Source organism: Rhinopithecus roxellana, chromosome 15 (assembly GCF_007565055.1).
Source record: "Rhinopithecus roxellana isolate Shanxi Qingling chromosome 15, ASM756505v1, whole genome shotgun sequence".
Lineage (NCBI taxonomy): Eukaryota > Metazoa > Chordata > Mammalia > Primates > Cercopithecidae > Rhinopithecus > Rhinopithecus roxellana.
Window position 1 is genome coordinate 76695467 of NC_044563.1, and position 23127 is coordinate 76718593.

The window sequence follows — 23127 nt, forward strand, 5'->3', positions numbered from 1 at the left end:
CCATGTCTTGCTACTGTGAGTAGTGCTGTGATGAACATATGGGTGCATATGTCTTTTTTGGTAGAACGATTTATTTTCTCACTAAGGAACTGTTCACGAATGCAGCAACATGTGGCTTAATGGCTGTCCTAGAATGGGTTAATATTATCAGAGTTATCTAATATTTGTCACTTAACAGGTTACAAAATGTCTTCACAGGTACTTCACTTGATCTCAATGCAGTCCTGAGAAATGATTATTATCCCTGTTTTCCAGAGGGGACCCAAGCCTGAGAAAGCTGGAATGATGCTCTTAATGACAATCAAGTGGTCAAACTGAGATTCACACGTTTTCTCTCCCTTAGTCCTGCGCTTGTTCCATGTTCTCTGAGCCTCCGTAAGCTTTATTGGTCGCCTTGTATTCTTCAAGTTGACTGAGACTAAAATCAGAGGGGACAGTTACAGCTTTTAAAGCTCAGCCTAGTAAGTCGTACCATGGACATCTTTTATTACTTTTGACACCCAGATGATGGGAATCACGAAGACTGAGCTGCATGACACCAAATGGTTTAACGACCTTTTTCATAGCTTTCTTCTCCCCACTCTTTCCCCAGGATGTTACACAGAGACTTGCAGCTTCCTGCGTCACAAAGGTTTGCTTAAAGTGAGACTGTTGAACATTTCCCCAGAAAGTGGGACCTTACAAAACCGGAGCTGGGTCAGTGGTCAAAGAGATTTACAAGTTGGGACCAGAATGACCCTAGTCCTTGTTTGCTCATGACTTGGTCGGTCTGTTTGATTTCAAGGAAAGCAAATGAAAAACCAGAAGCCAAATATTTACTTAGGTCCTGGCTTCAGTCGGAGAACAAACCTGTGAGGAGGCTGCTATCAGGAGGAGGAGTCATTTCATGTCTTTGTACACGTTGTTCCCTAGACTGCCCTTTTCCTCTCGGTTGCCAAACACACCCCTATTCAGTCTGCAAGGCCCAGAGCAAATGCCACCTTTCTTGCCATCCTCCCCCTTAGCACCCTGTGCTTACGCATCTCACAGCCCTTGTCTCGCTGTGTCTTAACTGTTTGCATGTCTTAACTGTCTGCATGTCGATTTCTCCCCATGACTTGCAGTTCTTTAAGAACAGGGGCTATGGCTTTCATCTCTGTGGGAAAGAAAAATATTGGTTATCAGAGAGGCGTCCCAGAGCCCAGAGAACAGCCCAGTGGCTTTCAAACGTTTTAAGAATCACAACCTAGTGTAATAAATGCATGTTATATCAATAACAAATATGCAAGTGTGAAAATAGATATTTGTAAAATGGAAACAAAATTTCCCCAAATAAGATACCACATGCAGTGCTAATATCTGAGATTCTGTTTTCTACTTCATTCTCTATTAGTTTTTAAAATATGGATTTGGTGCATCAAATTGATTTTATGATACACTGATGAATACAACTTGCAGTCTGAGAAATATTAGTGTAGATAACACTTCATCTGCCATCCCCCACCGCCTTTGTTTTCTGATTTTCTGTTTGTGTCTATTGAATTATTGAATGCTTCAAACCGGGGGAGGAAAGAGGAGTTTCTTTTTTTTTTTTTTTTTTTTTTTTTTGAGATGGAGTCTCGCTTTGTCGCCCAGGTCCAGGCAGTGGCGCAATCTTGGCTCACTGCAAGCTCCACCTCTCGGGTTCACGCCATTTGGAAGGAGGAGTTTTGATTGAGAGACTGAGCAAGAAACAGAGTGCTAGAGCAGGGATGGAGCACAGAGGAAACCATATTCTATTTTCCATCCAGTCCCTTGGACTTGCCTTGAGCTCCCATAAGTAGAAACTGACCAGACTGTTCATGAGAAAATGTATACAGATGGTCCTTGGCTGATGATGAGGTAACATCCCAATAACCCATCATAAGTTGAGAATATCATAAGTCCAGAATAAATGTAATGCACCTAATGTATCAAACATCATAGTGTAGCCTAGCCTACCTTAAATATGCTCAGAATACTTTCATTAACCAAAAACTGGACAACATCATCAAACACAAAGCAATTTTGTAACAATAAAAATAAAAGATCAAAATTCAAAATTTGAAGTACAATTGCTACTGAATGCATGTTAACATTTGCACCATCATAGAGGCCAAACATTGTAAGTCAAATGTAAGTTGGAGTTCGGGCATGGTGGCCCACTCCTGTAATCCCAGCACTTTGGGAGGCTGAGGTGGGCAGATCACTTGAAGTCAGGAGTTTGAGGCCAGCCTGGCCAATGTGGCTAAAATACAAAATACAAAAATTAGCTTGGCATAGTGGCACATGCCTGTAACCCCAGCTACTCAGGAGGCTGAGGCAGGAGAATTGCTTGAACCCGGAATGTGGAGGTTGCAGTGAGCCAAGATCACGCCACTGTACTCCAACCTGTGCTCCAAAGAAAGACTCCATCTCAAAAAAATAAAATAAAAGTAAATAAGTTGGGGATCATCTGTAAACTTCAGGCACAAACAAGGCTACTTAAGGGTCTAGATCAGGAGTCTACAAACTACAACCCTTGGGCCTAATCTATCCATCCGTTTTTACAAATAAAGTTTTATTGGAACAGAAACATGCACATTTGTTCACATACTGTCTATAGCTGCTTCTGCTACAACTGCAGAGTTGAGTAGTTGCAATTAAGACTGTATAACCCACAAAGCCAGACATATTTACTATCTGGGCCTTGACAGGAAAAGTTTACCAGTCCCTGGAATAAAGGGAAAGTGTTTCTTACCACTCTGGGAGGAAACCAGTACAGCTCTGAGGCATCTAAAGCAGAGTGTTAGGCATGGGCAGTATCTTTCTCAAAAGAGGGCATATTGGCCCCTTTCCAGCATCCTCAGGCTGGGCTCAGGGCCCCCAGCATTACAGCCTGAGCAGGAGAGCCTCAACAGAGGGGATTCTTGTGGGGGACTGCTGGTGCAGGTACACTACTGCCCTTGGAAGGACCTGGAAGCACTTAGGGTGTTTCTGGGACTATGAAGATGAGGGCTGTTGAGTCAGCTGACACTGGGATTTCATTTTCATTCTTGTGCCTGGTGCATGAAAGAAAGATGCTTGGAGAGTGCTAAATGTTTGGTAGAGATTTCTTAAATCAAAAAGGAATTGGCAGCATGTGGTATAGAAACCGAGTTTTATCACAGCCTCTCTCAAAGGCAATGCCAATAAAGAGTCCAGTGCCTGCAGCCCAGAACAGGAATCCTCCCTCCTGCTTGGAGAACAAGCCATCTTTTTCTCAGCTGCTTTGGCAACTAATATTGATGATGATGCATATAATAATAATGATTATAACTAACATTTACTGAATGTTTATCAAGCACCATGCAATATTCTAGGTCCTTTACATGTAACAATTCACTTCATTTTATTTATTATTTTATTTTTTGAGACAGCATCTCACTCTGTCTGGAACACAGTGGTGCTATCTCAGCTCACTGTAACCTCCGCCTCCCGGGCTTAAGCCATCCTCCTACCTCAGCCTCCTGAATAGCTGGGACCACAGGCATGTGCCACCACACCCGGCTAATTTTTTTGTATTTTTAGCACAGGCAGGGTTTTGCATGTTCCCCAGGCTGGTCTCGAACTCCTGAGCTCAAGCAATCTGTCTGCCTCACCCAAAGTGCTAGGATTACAGGCATGAGCCACCATGCCTGGCCACAATTCACTTTAATTATCTTAATAAAAAGACTATTTTAATCTCATTTTATATTTATAGGTGAGGAAACTGAGGCACTGCAAGGTTATGTAACTTGCCTAATGAGAAGCAGCTAATAAGTGGCAGAGTCTGAATTTGAAAATAGAGTGATCTTTGTAGCTAAAAAATTTTTTTGGATTGCTGGGATGAACAGAAATGCTGGACAGCTATTCTCTGGCCCCTGAGGCCAGAGTGGAGTCTAGCAAACAGCTATACCCACAGGGCAGCCTGAACAACGGCAGAGGCCAGGGTTTGGTAGACGCTCCAGGAAGAAGGCAAGAGTTGAAGAATAGGAGAAGCCCATTCCTGGGAAAGAAGGAGACAGCAGCGCCCCCTAGGAAACTAATAGTGAATAACTACAGACACTTCCCTGTAGGCAGGTATGGGCTTGAGCCCCCATAACTAGATGTTTAGGGAAGTGAGGTCTTCTTTTGTAAACACAGGCAATGAAGACTAGAATACCAATTGCTCATCTTTGGGTCCCATAGCACCAACATTTGTGTGAAGCTCCAAGTGGTCAGTGGATTGTTTGTAGACTGACCTCTCCAGTCCTATCCTACATGAACCATCAGGCCCCAACCACTGAGCCTCTACTCAGCACATGACTTGGCAGTTAGAACCAAGTACTGAAGTCAACTGGACAGGTCAAAGGAATTGCTTTAATTAAGGTCACAGGCATCACAGGGATCTGCTCAGCTTCCTCCCCACCAGGGAGAAAAGTCCTTCGTTGTTGGCCATGGTGGAAGAATAACTTTGTGAGATCACCTCAAACCATTCGATCGTGTAGCCAGCCTCTTTCACAGCAGCCTCTACTGCCTCCCGGCCCAGGGAGAGGCTGGAGAACTTCTGCTCGCCAATCATGTAGTAGCTGCTTTTCAGTGCGTCCATGATCACCAGGAAGCCCCCTGGCTTCAGTAGGCTGCCGAGGTTCCTGAGTGCCCTGCGGTAGGTGGGGAGGTCTGGGCAGGCAGCATCCAGACACAGCGTGCTAAGCAGGCAGTCAGCCAGGGGTAAGGGGACGGCCCCCAGCGGCTGGCTCTGAGTCACGTCACACTTCAGCACCTGCTTGACCGCCTGCCTCAACTTCTCCTCCTTCTCTGGACCCTTGACTCTGAAAAACACAAACCCACAAACATTGTTTTCCACTCCAGTCATGGGAAACCCAGATCTCTTGAGTCAAGGCTAAAAATGGCCATATTGTCCCAGTTGTGTATCCTTAGGGCCTCCTCTATTGGGAAAGGAGAGAAAGAAGAACCGAGGGGCCATTTTGGCATTTGAATGAGACCGTACTACCCCGAGCCACGTTGAATCTCTTTATAAAGTGAATAGTACGTGAAAATGATAATACCTAGCAGCCTGCCACTACCATGGACTTCCCTCCATGAAATGATTCCTCCTTCCCTGCTTAGTTTAGCACTCACTTATACTATACTGGCCCATCTATTAGTATTTATTTGTTGTTATTATGCTTGTCCCATTTTCCAAACTGTAAGGTAGTGGCTACTTGACCCATACAGAACAAGTATTAATAATAAAGGGTTTCAAATGCTGTAACATTATCTTTGCAGTAGTTGCTGATCAATAACAGTGGTGAGATCATCCATAGACCTTTTTAGGAACTATTGATCATCATCCCACAGCTGTGAACAGGGCACTCCTAGAGAGAAGAAAGCTACATTTCCCATTCTTAGATTCCAAAAAATATTGCAGATAGTATGTTTTCTGACAGAGATCGTGCTTTTGGTAGCCTAGGCAGGAACCCTGTCCTTTTCTGCCAAATCAATGGCATGTTTTGGGTTTATTATTTTGTTTGGTTTCTAGAGACAGGGTCTTCTTCTGTTGCACAGGATGGAGTGCAGTGGCGCCATCATAGCTCACTGCAACCTCAAACTCCTGGGCACAAGGGATCCTCTCACTTCAGTCTCCCAAAGCACTGGGATTACAGTCATGCAACACCACTCTAGGCTAGTTTATTGTTTTATAGAGACAGGGTCTCCCTATGTTGCCCAGGCTGGTCTTGAACTTCTGGCCTCAAGTGATCCTCCTGCCTCAGCCTCTCAAACTGTTGGAATTACAGGTATGAGCCACCACCACACCTGGCCCAATGGTGATTCTCGAGAGAAAAATCAGTTAATAAAAGAATTAAAGAAGAGAAGGCAAGGGCAGGAGATGGGACAGAGTGGCTTGTATCCTATTTGAATTTGTTACAGGGGGAAGAAAGGAACAAACAAATGATCAAAATTCAATAAACAGAGTGCACAAGAGAAACTGGAGAGCAGGGGTGGACAAAGGAGAAAGAAGTAGCAGAAGATCAGATAAGTGACAAAAGGGGAAGAAACACTGAGTGTGTTAAGAGCCCAGGCCCCAGAGCACTAAGAATAGGAGTGACCCCTGGGTATTGAGTTCTTGGAAGGAGTTAACGAGCAAAGCATTGTGGAGCAGACCCAGTCTCATGCTCTGGAAATGCACACTCCACCATCTGATGCAGACTCCAGGAGAAGACGGCCACTTGGACATCAAGGCTTGACAGACAGCAGAGATGGCCCCACATTCCAGCAAGTGAGGGAGACTTTCACTGGGACCATTTCTAGTCATGAGGAAAAGTCAATGGTTTAAATAAAACTTGATTTGAGAGAGTAGACAGTAGACATGGGCATCTTAAATATTCACTTAAGATCTTAATCCTAGTGAATATAATCACTTCTTTGCAAACATGCTTTATGCTTGCTATAATTTTCCATTTAAGAAGCTTAGCAATTAGCATATGAAAACATGCTCAACATTGTCAGCCATCAGAGAAATGCAAATCAAAACCACGAGATAGCACTTCACATCACTATGATGGCTATAATAAAAAAGATAATATCAAGTGTTGGCAAGGATGTGCAGAAACTGGAACCTACATACACTGTTGCTGACAATGTAAAATAGTCCAGCTACTTTGGAAAACAGACTGGCAGTTCCTTAAAAGGTTAAATATACAGTTACCACATGACCCAGGAAATCTGTCTAGGTATATACCCAAGAGAAATGAAAACATATATCCATACAAAAACTTGTAATGAATGTTTATAAATAGCTAAAAGGTACAAACAATGCAACTGTCAACTTCTGAATAGGTAAATAAAATGTGATATACACATATAATGGAATATTTTTTGGCAACAAAAAGAAATGAAATTCTGACACATGCTATAACATGGATGGACCTTGAAGACATAGGTTAAATGAAAAAAGCCAGAACCAAAAGGCCACATATTGTATGATTCCATTTATATGAAATGCCCAGAAAAGGCAAAGCTACAGAGACTGAAAGCAGACCAGTGGTTGCCAGGAACTGAGGGATTTGGAGAGAAATGGGAGTGGCTGCTAATGGGTACAGAGTTTCTTTTGAGAATTATGAAAATGTTGTAAAATTGATTGTGATGAAGGTTGCACAACTCTGAAAGTATACTAAAAACTACTGAATTTCACAATTTAAATGGGCACATTAATTGTACGGTATGTGAGTTATATCTCAATAAACTGTTATATTAAAAGAGAGAGAGAGAGAGAGATAAGCTTAGCAAGGTGTTGATTTCAGGGAAGTCCTACCAACCACTACCTACCATTTAGGGTAGATACCACTAAACTGGTATCTACATAGAAAACAAAAATTATCCTTGGTTGGGTCGACCTGCTCCTTTATCAAGGCTAGAAATGGTAGCAGGGTGACCACTTTGTCCTGATTTGCCTTGGATTTTCTAGTTTGAGTCCTGAAAAATCCCATGTTCTAAGTTCCCCTTGCAGTCCTGGACAAAGCAGACAGTTACTCATTCTAAGGTGGGAAACTAGTTACAAAGCTACCTCCCAGCCTTGATACAACATGGATGATTTGATAGAACACTTTAAGAATAACAAAAAAAAAAAAAAAATGATTTAACACTGTGGAAGTGTGTGAGAAACATGCATTTGAATAGGCAAACTAATCTAGAACAGAAAAACTTAAGTAACCTATCTGCACACAAGAATAATAATAAAGTGTATACCAAAAGGTAGAGTAGTGACAACATGTTTTGGGGGATGTGTTTCGGGATGATCCTCTATAACGGGAACATTGTGGAAATGTTTGTTTGATTACATCAGAAGCAGAACCAGCCTCTGTGCCCTATTGTGTATTAAGCTATTTGAAACTCTGAGTTACCACAGAACCAGAACTTGCCAGTCAGATGATGATGCAAATTGTTCCCAAACTGTGAGCCACACTGTGAAGTCTCCAAAGCTCACAGAGAATGTGCCAATTTGAGAGGGAAATTTGCTAGAAACACCGAGAGTCGTAGATCCCTGCTTGTCCTTGGACACACAGCAAACATTGGGGAAGTCAGTTGCCAAGGTAGCTGTGTAAAGCCTGCATACGCCTTGGGGCAACGCAGGGAAATGGACTCACCGGAGACCCAGCCAATTACCACTTTGCCTCACATTTAGCTCATGGGGTGGGTAATAAACACACACCAGGAGAGTGCTATGCTGTTTTGCGGAAAGCTAACAGCGGCGTGGCCATTTCTTTAGTTCTAAAGATCTACCCTTTCACATGAAACAATATGCAAAAAAAGGCAGCCCTGTCCCCTGTAAATATGCATCTATAAAAGCCTGAGGGGTATGGGGAGGGAGGGAGGGAGGCAAGAAAGGATGAACAGGAGAGCCCCGGGAAGAACCCTTTCTGAGAATGTCTTCCCACATTCCAGGTGAACTATCCTGAGATTTAGAGGCGGTTCCTCCTGCCTTCTCTCGGCAAAGCCAGCAGTGCATCAGAATCTCCCAGACAAGCTGTTTTTCATCGTTCTCACACCCCCAAAGCCCCAACCCCAGAAGTTCCTGCAGGCTCTCCTGAGAAAGAACCATCAAAACAGGTCAAGGAAATCAAGGCTAAGTAAGCTTGGAGGTCACTGTGAGAATTGTATGGGCAAGGAATAATCATTGGTGCACCTTTGATGCAGACCACACCCCACACCCAAATCAGGTGAATGATATTCTAGGAGGAAGAGTCTGAAAAGCAAAATGTGGGTATTCATGTATTTTCCAAATATGTTTTAAACCTCTATTATGTTACAGGAAATAGGCTGGGCACTGGGGCCACAAGGATGAACAAATGAGAAACAGATTCTAACCTCATGGAGATTGCAGACCAGTGGGTGGCGGGAGAAAGCATTAACCCGATGATCACTCACAGAAGTGGAAATTAAAACTGACAAACGCAAGGAAGGAAAGGAGCATGGCACTAATGGGGAGATGTTGGGAGGTCCCCTTGACTTAGAGAATCAGGAAAAGCTCTTCCAAAAGGGAGTCGGGCAAGCAGAGATATAGAGGATAAATATGTAGGAGTTAACCAGACCGAAGCAAGTAGGGAGGGCAGGAGGAAATTCCAGTAAGATGAAACCACAAGTGCAAAGGCCACGTGGTGGGAGGAAACACAGGAGGAGAGTGCCAACGTGGCTGGATTGTGGGGAAACAGGTTGGCAGGAGCCAGACTAGGCAGGGCTTTGTGGACCATGACAGGAATTTTGCTTTTCATTCCAAAAGCTCCGGAGAGTCACTAGGGAGCACTAAAGAGGAGAGTGACGTGATCGGATTTACATTTTGAGAGGGTCATTTGGGCCGCAGGGCAGAGAAGAATTGAGTGGAGGGGCAAGAGTGGAAGTGGGAGGGCAGTCAGGAGGCAAACAGGGGTAGCTGGGACCAGATGATGGTAAACATGGGAAGAAATGGGTTACAGAGGAAGTCAGGAAGTAAAACGGACAGAGCTTGATGTTAAGTTACATGTGGAACATGACAGAGAGGGAAAGGACAAGATTCACTTCCAGGTTCTGGCTTGTCCAATTTATTATATGATGGTGCCAATCAAGCAGCTAAGAATATCAGAAATAAAGCAGATCTGGAGCAGATCGTAGCTCTGTTTTGGACACACTGAGTTTGAGGTGCTCTGAGACCTGTGAGTAGAAATGTTTACAATTGAGGAAATAGTTAGTTGAAGGTTTTTCAACCTGCCCTGTGAATTTTCCCAGGGAGATAAGGTGGCAAGAGCAACTATTTAAGAGAGAGGCATCCTTGTAAAAGGCAGGAATGGTTCCTAGGTGTCACTGAAACAATCGTCATGATCATCAAGATCCTGGTTTTGAAAAAGCATATCAATATCCTTTTGCAAGTTGTGAAAGTCCAGAGATGCTTTAGAATAGAGGTGGTTCACCAGTTTGTGGAACACATTTGGCACAACTGTGTCTATATTTGGACAACATACAAACATCTTCTAAATAGAAATGGAGGTCTTTGCACAGATAGCATTTACCTCAGAGAACTACCACCTCGACAGGAGCCCAAGCCTTCTTCTCTCAGGTATGCTGAGGTTAAGAGGAGCGTGCTACCTGACTTCAAACTATACTACAAGGCTACGGTATGTACTTTAAATTTCACATGGAACCAAAAAAGAGCCCATATAGCCAAGGCAATCCTAAGCAAAAAGAACAAAGCTGGAGGCATCACACTACCTGACTTGAAACTATACTACAAGGCTACAATAACCAAAACAGCATGGTACTGGTGCCAAAACAGAGATATAGATCAATGGAACAGAACACAGGCCTCAGAAATAACACCACACATCTACAACTATCTGATCTTTGACAAACCTGACAAAGACAAGAAATGGGGAAAGGATTCCCTATTTAATAAATGGTGTTGGAAAAACTGGCTAGCCATATACAGAAAACTGAAACTGGACCCCTTCCTTACACCTTATACAAAAATTAATTCGAGATGGATTAAAGACTTAAATATTAGACCTAAAACCATAAAAACCCTAGAAGAAAACCTATGCGATACCATTCAGGCCATAGGCATGGTCAAGGACTTCATGACTAAAACACCAAAAGCAATAGCAACAAAAGCCAAAATTGACAAATGGGATCTAATTAAACTAAAGAGCTTCTGCACAGCAAAAGAAACTACCATCAGAGTGAACAGGCAACCTACAGAATGGGGGAAAAATTTTACAATCTACCCATCTGAAAAAGGGATAATATCCAGAATCTACAAAGAACTTAAACAAATTTACAAGAAAAAAATCAAACAACCCTATCAAAAAGTGGGTGAAGGATATGAACAGACACTTCTCAAAAGAAGACATTTATGCAGCCAACAGATGCATGAAAAAATGCTCATCATCATTGGCCATCAGAGAAATGTAAATCAAAACCACAATGAGATACCATCTCACACCAGTTAGAATGGCAATCATAAAAATCAGGCAACAACAGGTGCTGGAGAGGATGTGGAGAAATAGGAACACTTTTACACTGTTGGTTGGACTATAAACTAGTTCAACCATTGTGGAAGACAGTGTGGTGATTCCTCAAGGATCTAGAACTAGAAATACCATTTGACCCAGCCATCCCATTACTGGGTACATACCCAAGGGATTATAAATCATGCTGCTATAAAGACACATGCACACGTATGTTTATTGCGGCACTATTCACAATAGCAAAGACCTGGAACCAACCCAAATGTCCATCAATGTCAGACTGAATTAAGAAAATGTGGCACATATACACCATGGAATACTATGCAGCCATAAAAAAGGATGAGTTCCTGTCTTTTGTAGGGACATGGATGAAGCTGGAAACCATCATTCTGAGCAAACTATCACAAGCACAGAAAACCAAACACCTCATGTTCTCACTCATAGGTGGGAATTGAACAATGAGAACAATTGGACACAGGGTGGGGAACATCACACACCGGGGTGAGGGGAGGGGAGAGGGATAGTATTAGGAGATATACCTAATGTTAATGACGAGTTAATGGGTGCAGTACACCAACATGGCATATGTACACATATGTAACAAACCTGCACGTTGTGCACATGTACCCTAGAACTTAAAATATAATAAAAAAAAAAAAAAGAAAAAATGAGGAGGAGCCACTCTCTACAGAGGCAACCAGGAGGTCCTCCAGGCCCTACCTGCTGTCCAGAAGGCCAAGGAAAACAGCTTGGACAGCATGCCTGCAGCTGATTCCCACCCACCTGTGTGTGTGTCCTGGCATACCTGGAGGGGAGCCCTGCTCCAGACACCAGTGCTTCTTCTACTGTAATGTGCATACCACCCTTAGCAGATATTACAGTGAAGGTTCTGGTTCTGTAGGTGGCTAGTGGGGCCTGAGAGCCTGCATTTCTAAAAGCTCCCACATGTTGTCAAAACTACCAGTCCAGGGACCACAAGCCTAAGCTATGCATTCCAAGTTCCAGGAACCATAGGTTAAGTAATGCAGCTTCCACAATTCCTTAAGGAAAGAGCTCATATTCCTCTGTTCATGGAATAAGCTTGAGTAGTTGTATCTTAGTGTTTGACTTTCTTACGACTTTGTTAGATAGTTGTAAAAATGAGGGTTATTTATTTTTATTATTATTTTTGAGACAAAGTGTTACTCTGCCAGCCAGTCTGGAATGTGACCACAGCTCACTGCAGCCTCGATCTCCCAAGCTCAAGTGATCCTCTCTCCTCAGCCTCCCCAGTAGCTGGGAATATGGGTGTGCACCACCATGGCCAGCTAATTTAAAATGAGTGGTATTTAAATGCAGAGGTAGAAGAACAGGAGACAGTACATATGTCTTTGTCAGCCTTTAGCACAAGAAAAAGCTTCAGATAAAGAAGAAATCACCTTGACGTCTTGAAGGAAACAGGTTGTAGGTTGATAAAGCTACTTGAAGATGCAGGAAAGACATGAGTTGCATAGGATCACTATCATTCTCAAAATAATTAAAGCTACAGGATCTAGCACAAGGATAATGGTAAGAATGCAGAAATTTACTGCCAAAAATGCAGTTTCCAACAGAGTTATTGGGAAGGGACAGTGTCTCAAGAGCCAGTTGTTCAAAGCTGACAATTCAGGTGTGAGATAAGCAATGCCTTTACTATCCTGTTAGATTGTAAGGGTTTATTTTTGAATGAGATGGAAAGGCCGGTGGTGGATACAGAAAGTGAGAACGAAGTTTCAAAAGCCTTCTTGACAGATGATTTGGACTTTGGAAAGGTGTGTTGTCTAACAATGACTGAAGACTTATTTATTTATTTTTACAAAGTTTCCCTGAGATTCTACAAATCCTGGGAATTTCCTTATTTACTAAATAATTTTAGATATTATCTAAATTGTCATAGCTGCAATTGCTTGTAGTTAATGTCAGTTTCATTCTGTGGAATCACATAGTCAAGAGAAAAAAAGGTGTATGAAATTATTTTTATGTTGAAGAATATAGCTCCACTTTGAAGGCTATAGCCAACATAAAATTCTAAGTCAGGGGTATACAGGTAAAAATGGCATATGAAAATAGGCTCTCACCGGCCTGGGCAACAGAGCAAAACTCCCATCTCTACAAAAAATTAGCCAGCTACAGCAGTGTGGACCTGTAGTCCCAGCTACCCAGGAGGCTGAAGTAGGAAGATCACCTGAGCCCAGGAAGTCAAGGTTACAGCGAGATCGCACCACTGCACTCCAGTGTGGGTGACAGAGCAAGACCCTGTCTCAAAAAAAATAGAATAGCCTCTCTCAACTTCTTACTACATGTCAGAAAAAAATGGGGCAATATTTAAACAATTTTATGATTTTGTTCATGTGTAAGGGTGACAAATACATTCTCATATACGCATGGACTTAGAAAACATGTCACTGTGTGTTCTTCTTGAAACAAATATTTGAAGATCTATTCAGTTGACAGATGAATCAAAATTAAAGACTCAATATCTAGAAAACTTGTATAAAATGAGCACCAACTATGTCCAAATAATTCTAAATTTGATTACAAACCAAAAGCAAATGTCCAAACTGATCTTGAAAGAAAATATAAAAGTAATACTTTAAATTATAATATTTGAACTTTAAAATCTCAGGTTTCAATAATAAATACTGGGAAGAGAGATGCCAGGCGACTTTGGGTATCAAAAATTGTTAAATTCCTCAAGTTAGCAGAGAGGAAAACAATTACTAACTTTTTACCCGACTTGATAAGAGAATTTGTCTCCAACAGACCTGCATTATAAGTAATACTAAAATAAGTTCTTCAGGTGAAGGAAAATGACGCCAAGCAGAAGAACAGATCCTGGGAATGGAATGAAAAACACTAGAGAAGATATGTGGGTAAACATAAAAGATCTTAAACGTATGCATAATATAGCCTTAGTTAGTTTGGGCTCCTGTAACAGGATACCATAAACTGGTGGCTTATAAACAACAGAAATTTATTTCCCACAATTCTAAAGGCTGGAAGTCTGAAATTAGGATGCCAGCCTGGTCAGGGTCTGATGAGGACTCTTCTGGGCCACAGACAGCTGACTTCTTACTGTATCTTTATAAGGCAGAAGGAGAGCTAGAGAGCTCTCTGAGGTTCCTTTTATTTATTTATTTATTTTTTATTTTTATTTTTTTGAGGCGGAGTCTCGCTCTGTCGCCCGGACTGGAGTGCAGTGGCCGGATCTCAGCTCACGGCAAGCTCCGCCTCCCGGGTTCACGCCATTCTCCTGCCTCAGCCTCCCGAGTAGCTGGGACTACAGGCGCCCGCCACCTTGCCCGGCTAGTTTTTGTATTTTTAGTAGAGACGGGGTTTCACTGTATTAGCCAGGATGGTCTCGATCTTCTGACCTCGTGATCCGCCCATCTCGGCCTCCCAAAGTGCTGGGATTACAGGCTTGAGCCACCACGCCCAGCCTCTGGGGTTCCTTTTATAAGGGCACTAATTCCATGCATGAAATCTCCACTTTCATGACCTAATGACCTCTCAAAGCTCTCACCTCTTAATACCATCATAAGGGGGTTAGGATTTCAACACAGAAATTGGGAGAGAGGGATAAAAACATTCAGTCCAAAATTCCTATGTTTTTTGTATATTGTTACATGCATTGTTTAAAACTGTATACTGACGTATGTGACTGTACTTAACACTATTCAACTAACACTTAAACGTAGTAAACATAGTAAATTTTATTTTAAAAATCATAATTAAAAATAAGACAATAAAAATAAAAGCACTAACTAAAGCAAAACTAATAACAATGTATGTATTATAGTATTAAACATAGAAATAAAATATATGGCAAGAACATAAGGGCCAGGAAAGTCAGTTAAGGAAATTACACGTTGGAATATTTTACATCCTTCATGAGACAGTAGATATGTCAAGGATGCATATTGCAATTTCTAGAAAAACCATACAAACTCACACAAGACACAGAAGAGGTTAATAGAGGAGATAAAAAAAGAAATATTAAAAATATGTACACTTATACTAAATGGAATACTAAAAATTACTGCATTCACCAAGGGAAAACTGGAAGAAAGACACAGGTGAACAACAATCAGATGGGACAGATAGAAAACATATACCAAGATGGTAGACTTAAATTCAACCCTGTAATATTAGTAATTACATTAAATGTAAATGGACTAAACAACCCAGTTAGAGACAGAAATTGTCAGTCTGGATTAACAAGAGAAAACATAATCTGAAAACAGAAGGGTAGAAAAAGATATGTAGATGTATCATGTATATTAGTTATATATAACTGTAGGATAAATTATCCCCAATATTTAGCAGCTAAAAATGACAAACATTTATTTCACTGTTTTTTGTGGTTCAACTGGGGGAAATTTGGTTCCAAGTTCACTCCCCAGGACGAGAGAGGAGATAGAGAGAATACCCAATAAAAAGCTGTCATTTTTTAAAAACTGATTTTGTTTCTTACAGCAACATTAGGTTCACTGCAAAAATCAAGCAGAAGGCCTACATTGGCATACCATTATCACCCAAAGTCTATAATCTACATTAAGATTCACTCTTGGTATTGTACATTCCAGGGATTTGGACAAATATATAATGACATGTGTCCACCATTATAGTATCGTACGGAGTAGTCTCACTGCCCTAAAAAATCCTCTATACTCTACCTCCCTCCCTGACCCTGGCAACTGCTGATCTTCTTTACTTCTGCCCTAGTTTTGCATTTTCCAGAATGTCATATAGTTGGAATCATACATGTAGCCTTTTAAGATTTGCTTCTTTCAATTAGTAATTGTATTTACATTTCCTCCACATCTTTTTGTGGCTTGATAGCTCATTTCTTTTTAGCACTGGATATAATTTCATTGTCTAACTGTACCACAGTTTATTTGTTCATTCACTTACTGAAGGATATCTTCTTTGCTTTCAATTTTTGGCAATTATGAATACAGCTACTATAAACATCTGTGTACAGTTTTTTGTGTGGATATAAGTTTTCGACTTTTTGGGTTACATACCAAGGAGTGCAACTGCTAAATGGAATGGTTTTGCAAGGAATAGTCGAACTGTCTTCCAAAGTGGCTACACCATTTTTAATTCCCACAAACAATAAATGAGAATTCCTGTTTCTCCACAGCCTCATCAGCATTTGGTGTTGTCAGTCTTCCAGATTCTGGCCTAGATCTAATAGTGTAGTGGTGCTGTAGTCCTTTTTAATTTAATATCACAATTAAATTATGTGATATTATAATTTCACATAATTATATGTGCTATAATATAGCTGCATTCTACCAAATTTGTCAGTAATGAATCACTAAATCCAGTAGATATTCTAGGGAAGGGGATTACCCAAAGGTGGAAATACTCACACAAGGATTATTGGGGGCCATTTTAGAGGCTGCCCACCACACCATGCAAAATAGCAAGCACAGGAAGGCTGATGTAGCTATATTAACATCAGAAAAAGTAGACTTCAAGACAAATACATTACTGGAAATAAAGGGAGATATTTCACAATGGTAAAATGGTCAGTTCATCAAGAAGACATAACAATCTTAAAAATGTATATAACAGAGCTAAAAACAAGTGTCAAAATGCATAAAGCAAACGTTGACAGAACTACAGGGAGCAAAGGATAAATCAACAATCATAGTTTGAGACATGAACACCTCTCTCTCAGTAATTGACAGAGAGAGTAAACAAAACTTCAGTAAGGATGTAGAGAATTTGAACAATACTATCAACTGCCTGATTTAATTGATATCTATAGAAACTATACCTACAACTGAACAATATACACTCTTTTCAATGTAGAAAGCACATAGAACATTTACTGAGATCGACCATATGCAGAGCCACAAAATAAATCTCTGACTACAACAAAATTTAATTTGAAAGCAATAACAATATCTAGAAAAACCCCAATACTTTGGAAATTAAGCAGTATAATTCAAAATAATTTGCGGTCAAAAAAGAAATTACAAAGGAAATGAGACAGTAAGCTGAATTTGAAAATAATAAAAACACCACATACGAGAATCATGAGATGTAGTTAAAACAGTGCTAAAGGAAATTTGCAGCATTAAATGCCTACATTAGAAGAAAGAGATATGTGAAATAAATGGCATAAGCTTCCAACTTAAGAAGCTAAAAGAAGAATTAAAAACAAGAAATTTTAGAAAGCTAGAAAAAAATTAAAACAAACTAGAAAAGAATTAAAATTAAAATAAGTAGAAGAAAGAAAATTACCAAAAATAAGAGCAGAAACCAATGAAATAGAAAATGGACAGACAATAGAGAAAAATTAACAAAGCCAAACTTTGGTTCTTGGAAAAGATTAATAAAATGATCAATCTGTAGAAAGGTTGATCAAGACAAAAGAAAGAAAACAAGACAAATTACCAGTATCAAGAATGAAAGAGGAGAGATCACTACAGATCCTACAGACATAACAAGGTATTAAAAGGATATTGTAAAAAAAAAAAAGTCAATAAAGTTGACAACCAAGATGAAAATGACAAACTTCTTGAAAAATACCACTTACCAAAACAGACCAAAGAAGAAAAGAAAATCCAAGTAACCATTAAAGAAATACTATTTTTAATAAAGTCTTCTCTCACACAAACCTTTCAGATTCCCCTGGCTTCACTGGTGAATGCTATCAATCATTTCAGAAGGAAATTATACTAATAATACTCAAAGTCTTTCAGAAAATAGAAGAGGGGAAATCACTCCCAACTCATTTTATGACTCCAGCATCATGCTGATATGAAAATTTGTGAAGCACACTAGAAGAAAATTATAGCTCAATATCCCCATAAATATAGATGCAAAAATCCTTAACAGAAAATTAGAAAACCACATCCAGCAATACATAAAAAGAATAATACTTCATGACCAAGCAGTTTATGCCACTTTGGTGTAACATTAAAAATCATCCAATGTAATTCACATTTTCAGAATACAGGAGGAAAATCATATGACCATCTTGATAAACGCAAACACATTTTGACAAAATTCAACATTTGATTAAAATTTCAAAAAAGCTAGGAATGCAGAACTTAGTCTGATAAAGAATACGAAAAATCGATAGTTAATATACTTAATGATAAATCATTGAACATTTTTTCTCCTAGAATATGGAAAAAGGCACAGAGGTCTGCTGTCATCATTTCTATCCAATATTGTATTGAAAGTTTTTGCAAACATAATAAGGGCAGAAAAATAAATAAAAAGTGTAAAGTTGGAATAGAAGAACAAAATCTAATTTTATTTGCAGATACTATAATTGCATACATTTGTCTTTTTATGCAGTTTGCAAAGAAGTCTGTGGGGTCTCAGCAATATGCATAGCAGCAGAGAAATGTTGCTCCAGGAGCGAATGATCAGTTGGGGAATAGACTGGAGATTGTCAGACAATCAGCAAAAGATGGAGATGCATAAGGACACGAGAAAGAAAGTGAATTGCAGACATGGCTACCTCTGGCTAATAGGCTATTGCCAGTTTCCCACGTTGGAAGAAATTAAAATTTATGTGAACAAATGAGATTCGTTTGCATAAATTTATTTGTAGATATGGTAGAGTAAGATCTTGACCATTAGTCGTGAGTATATAAAGTCTACTTTCATGGATGGTGATTAATAAATTCTTCTCAAATAATTCCTTTATGTTGCTTACCTCAGTTTAAAAACCTAGTCAGCTTTTGGTTGTATCTGGTGATGTCAGCATTAGCCACACTCACAGCCAAGTTCTGTAGGCTTGGATGGCTACAACAGCGTGACAGTGAGGTGAGGGACAAGCCCTGACATCCAAAAGCTGCTGGTGAGAAGCTGGGTTAGCCTTTTACTTGCAGCTGTCCTAAACCTAGGTCCCAAGGTACTTGACTGCACACTGTTCTTGTCCCCACAGGCCTGGAAAGTTTGGGGGTTTACTCCTCTTTGCTCAGTATCCATTTCTTCCACCCTCTCCCTGTGTCTTCTGTTATTCTGGTGCACACATGCACGTGTACATACACAAATTTATAAACACGCACACACACAGGCCTATCTCATCTCTCTTGCTCTCGCTCTCTCGTTATCATTCATTCTCCACTTGGATTTCTCTTTGGTCCCTATCTGTTGCTTTTGCCAACCATCACTCAGGTAACTTCGAAAGCCAAGAAGTAGACACGAGTTTCTCTACCTGTTCCCTTCAAGATCACACACATAGGTCACCACTGGGGACCAGTCAAAGGCCTCTGGCTCTTTCTTCAGCCACTTCTTCAGCTCCTGCAGGTTCTGGTCTGAGTAGTCAGTGACGATGATCTCCTTAAAGGATTCACAAGCAGAAAGGAGCTGATAGATAGTGGGGCCAGAGCCGATGTCAATCAGCAGGTCTCCCTTCACACCATCTGGGTTAGCGGGAGGAACAAAGAGGAGAAGTCAGGCATCTCATGACAGTGGGCAGAGTCAAATTTACATTGTCTTCCCTGGGACTGTGCTGATGATCCTCAAAGACAGACCACTACTGTTCACAACTTTTCCCTCAAAATGTTCTTTTAAAACATCTTTTCTGGGCCAGGCACAGTGGCTCATGCCTATAGTCCCAGTACTCTGGAAGGCCAAGGCAGGAGGATCATTTGAGGCCTGGAGGATGAGACCAGCCTGGACAACATAGTGAGACCTCATCTCCACAAAAAATTTTAAAAATTAGTTGGCCCTGGTGGCGTGCACCTGAAGACCTAGTTATTGGAGAGGCTGAGGCAGAAGGATCCCTTGAGTCCAGGAGTTCGAGACTATGATGAGCTGTGATCACATCCCTGTACTCCATCCAGCCTCGGCAACAGAGTGAGACCTACATCTCCAAAAAATAAAAATAAAAAATAAAAATCCCATATTTTCCCAAAATCCCTGTAATTTACATCATAGTGACAAAGAAAATACAAATATCAAAAATACCAAAAATGTCTCACTTGAATTTTAAATAAATCCCATCAGTTTGAAAAACCTCAAACATTAATACAATTTAAAGTCAAAAAGAAAAAGAAATCTTTTCATTTTTCATTCCCCAATCCAGGGTGGAGGCATGTCGCCAGGAATTTTAAGGTCTAGGAGAAGGTAAAAAAGATCTACTTCTGGTGTACAGACTGAACACCAGATCCAGAAAGGCTGTTGCACGAAGAATGTAAAAACTATTAAGCAATACTTTCAAAGAAAGTTAATTTAAAAAAAAAAATTGAGTTTATATAATGTATTTCTTCAAAAAGCATCCAGTTCTTCATATATTGGGAGGTCTTTATCTCACGCATATTCACAGCATTCCCTTGAGTTAGGATCAGAAAAGGTACTGTTTTAGAATTTCCACTTAAGTGGCCCTTTGAGGCTAAAAGTCTCCCTCAAGTCGCCTAGCAAATCAAGGTAGACTCAGGACAGCACTCCGGCCCTCCGGTTTCCTTTTGCATGACTAAGTGAGACAGTAGAAACAAAAGCACTTTGTAAACTGTGGAATCGCTACACCAATATTCATTTTTATCCTAGTTAAATAAATGGGGATGCCAAAAGGGCTGTGAAGCAACAATGATAGACACAAAACCCAGTCATGCCCTGAGACTCTATCTATAGGACTCATGTTAGTGGGGAGACATGTGGACAACAGACTTACCTAGGCAGAATATCTTGAAAAGATTTTTCAGAAGGTGCTTAAGAATCTGGCTTTCTGCAGAGTGCCTAGACCCAAACTTATAATATTTTTCTAGGTAATCCCGAGGGTTAAAATGCCTTAGATAAGTGTCCTTGGAGGTGAAGCCTGATTCCATTGTGTCTCACTTCTGTGCCACTGGAGTGCTGCCCTCCTTCTGTCTCCTCCAGAGGCCAGGGAGTCACTCTGCAGAAGTTGTCTTCCTGAGTCTCAGGCTATCAGCATTTCTTCCATCAGTTCAGCCCTTCCTTTAGAATAGATGTTTGGTTAAACACTAACAGAGAAATAGACCACAAATGTTCTGGCTGTTCTAGGAAGTGATGAAATTCCTGGAGGAGGGAGCCTAGGAGAACAGGGGTGGAGGGTATGGTAGAGGGAGGGCCATGAGCTGTATGCAATGCTTGCCCAAGGGGTGAAGGACAGCCACCAGGGATTGTAGACCAGAGGGAGCACTTGGGCTCGTCAGGAAAATTATTTAATGCATAAGACCCCAAAGTTCAGAGAGACAGGACATCCCCTAACAAGCACCATCATTCTTCTCGGTCTTGCCATGATTCCCCCAGGAAAACGGGTCACAAAGTATCGTTTAAATTTAAACATGTAAAAGAAAGGAAAAAAGAAAAAAAAAGAGGAGAAAGATGAGGATAGGAAATGTATTCAGGGCTAAGGAATGTTGGCTGAAGAAGGAGTCTCAGATGAAGTCTGGAAAGAGAAATTTTAAAAGCCTGGATAAAGCTTTGTAAAGTCTAGTCCAGCCAAACATCCTTCATGCCCAGACCCCCTATCGATCCCTGCCCTAGGCCATTGCAGCTTCACCCACCACTGCCATGACCCAGTGTCTGGCAAGTACCTCCTCCCTAAGCCTCCCCACTCCTTTCGGTCAATCCAAATCCTGACAGTTCTTTCAAAGTTAACTTTACTTCCTTTAAGAATTCTTTAAGGCCGGGCGCAGTGGCTCACGTCTGTAATCCCAGCACTTTGGGAGGCCAAGGCGGGCGGATCACGAGGTCAGGAGATCGAGACCATCCTGGCTAACATGGTGAAACCCCGTCTCTACTAAAAATACAAAAAATTAGCCAGGTGTGGTGGCAGGTGCCTGTAGTCCCAGCTACTCGGCAGGCTGAGGCAGGAGAATGGCGTGAAGCGGGGAGGCGGAGCTTGCAGTGAGCCGAGATGGCGCCACTGCACTCCAGCCTGGGCGACAGAGCGAGACTCCATCTCAAAAAAAAAAGAATTCTTTAAATCCCCTTTTCTGAATTCACTTTAAGATAGAGTAGGGATGGGGCTTGGTTTCAGCTCACTCCCCACTAAAGCATTCTTTTATGCGTTCCCACTGATCACAAAACCCACACCACTACCTCACTGACGACATGTCCACTAGTCATCCTTTTACTTAATTCCAGGACCTGGCCTTAGGAGATAACCAATGTTGCAGGGTGTCCCACCTCGGGAAGGTATGCTGAGCAATTGATTTACAGCCTTGTTGCCACTGGCCAGACCACCAGTTGGCCCATTCCTCAAGATAACCATTGCAACCAGGTAATGCTGACCTGCATACCCTACTTCTCATGTGCTTTGCCCAGCAGCACACCCTACTTCTGACGTCAATTTCTGTGCTTTGCCTAATAAAAATTCCCTACCGGTTCTTTTCAAGGAGTCAGCAAGCCAGATAATTCTCTCTCTCTCTTTTGTTGTCTCTCTTATGCCAGGGCATAAGTTCCAGTAAAGCGTGTTTGGGAAGACTATTGGCCTTGTGTCAATTTCTACACACTGAGAGCCAAAAAAACCCATGGTCAGTAACATTGTGGCCTTAGAATTTGTTCTACCCAGCCAGGCACTTGATCTTTTTTTTCTTTTTTCTTTTCTCTCTCTCTCTCTCTCTTTTTTTTTTGGTCGCTATTTATTTTTCTTTTTAAAAACTTTTTGTGGGTACATAGTAGGTGTATATATTTATGGGTTACATGAGATATTCTGATAGAGGCCTGTAATATAAAATAATCACATCAGGGTAAATGGGGTATCCACCACTTCAAGCATGTATTTTTTTGTGTTACAAACAACCCAATTATACTTGTTTAGTTATTTTTGAAGGTACAATTAAATTATTTTTCACTATATTCACCCTGTTGTGCTAGCAAATACTAGGTCTTATTCAATCTTTCTAACTTTTTCTTCTTTTTTTTTTTTTTTTTTTTTTTTTTTTGAGATGGAGTCTCACTCTGTCATCCAGGCTGGAGTGCAGTGACAGGATCTCAGCTCACTGCAACCTTCACCTCTTGGGTTCCAGCGATTTTCCTGCCTCAGCCTCCTGAGCAGCTGGGACTACAGGTGCACACCATCATGCCCAGCTAATTTTTATATTTTTAGTAGAAACGGGGTTTCATCGTGTTGGCCAACCTGGTCTTGAACTCCTCAGGTGATCCACCCACCTCGGCCTCCCAAACTGCTGGA

At 41.0% G+C, this 23127-nt stretch overlaps 1 protein-coding gene across 2 annotated transcripts; it reads right to left on the bottom strand.

Moving 5' to 3' along the window:
* Positions 1 to 4334: 4334 nt before the first annotated feature.
* Positions 4335 to 22172, bottom strand: NNMT (nicotinamide N-methyltransferase). 2 transcript variants are annotated; one of them, XM_030918463.1, is made up of 4 exons: positions 22122 to 22172; positions 20641 to 20920; positions 19183 to 19390; positions 4335 to 4808 (listed from the first exon to the last, which is right to left on the bottom strand). In XM_030918463.1, exons 2-4 carry the CDS (start codon positions 20792 to 20794, stop codon positions 4376 to 4378), a joined length of 795 nt encoding a protein of 264 aa, XP_030774323.1. In that variant the 5' UTR covers positions 20795 to 20920; positions 22122 to 22172; the 3' UTR covers positions 4335 to 4375. The 2 variants fall into 2 exon arrangements, with proteins under 2 accessions (XP_030774323.1, XP_010370664.1); XM_010372362.2 differs by lacking the exon at positions 22122 to 22172 and having other exon boundaries at positions 20641 to 21757.
* Positions 22173 to 23127: the final 955 nt, after the last annotated feature.

Coding starts and splice junctions, on each gene's coding strand:
- NNMT (XM_030918463.1), bottom strand. CDS start 20,794: ATGGAATCAGGCTTCACCTCCAAGGACACTTATCTAAGGCATTTTAAC. Junction 19,391..20,640: donor TTTCAAGATATTCTGCCTAG/GTAAGTCTGTTG, acceptor CCGCTAACCCAG/ATGGTGTGAAGGGAGACCTG. Junction 4,809..19,182: donor TGTGATCTTGAAGGGAACAG/GTAGAGAAACTC, acceptor TGTGTTTTTCAG/AGTCAAGGGTCCAGAGAAGG.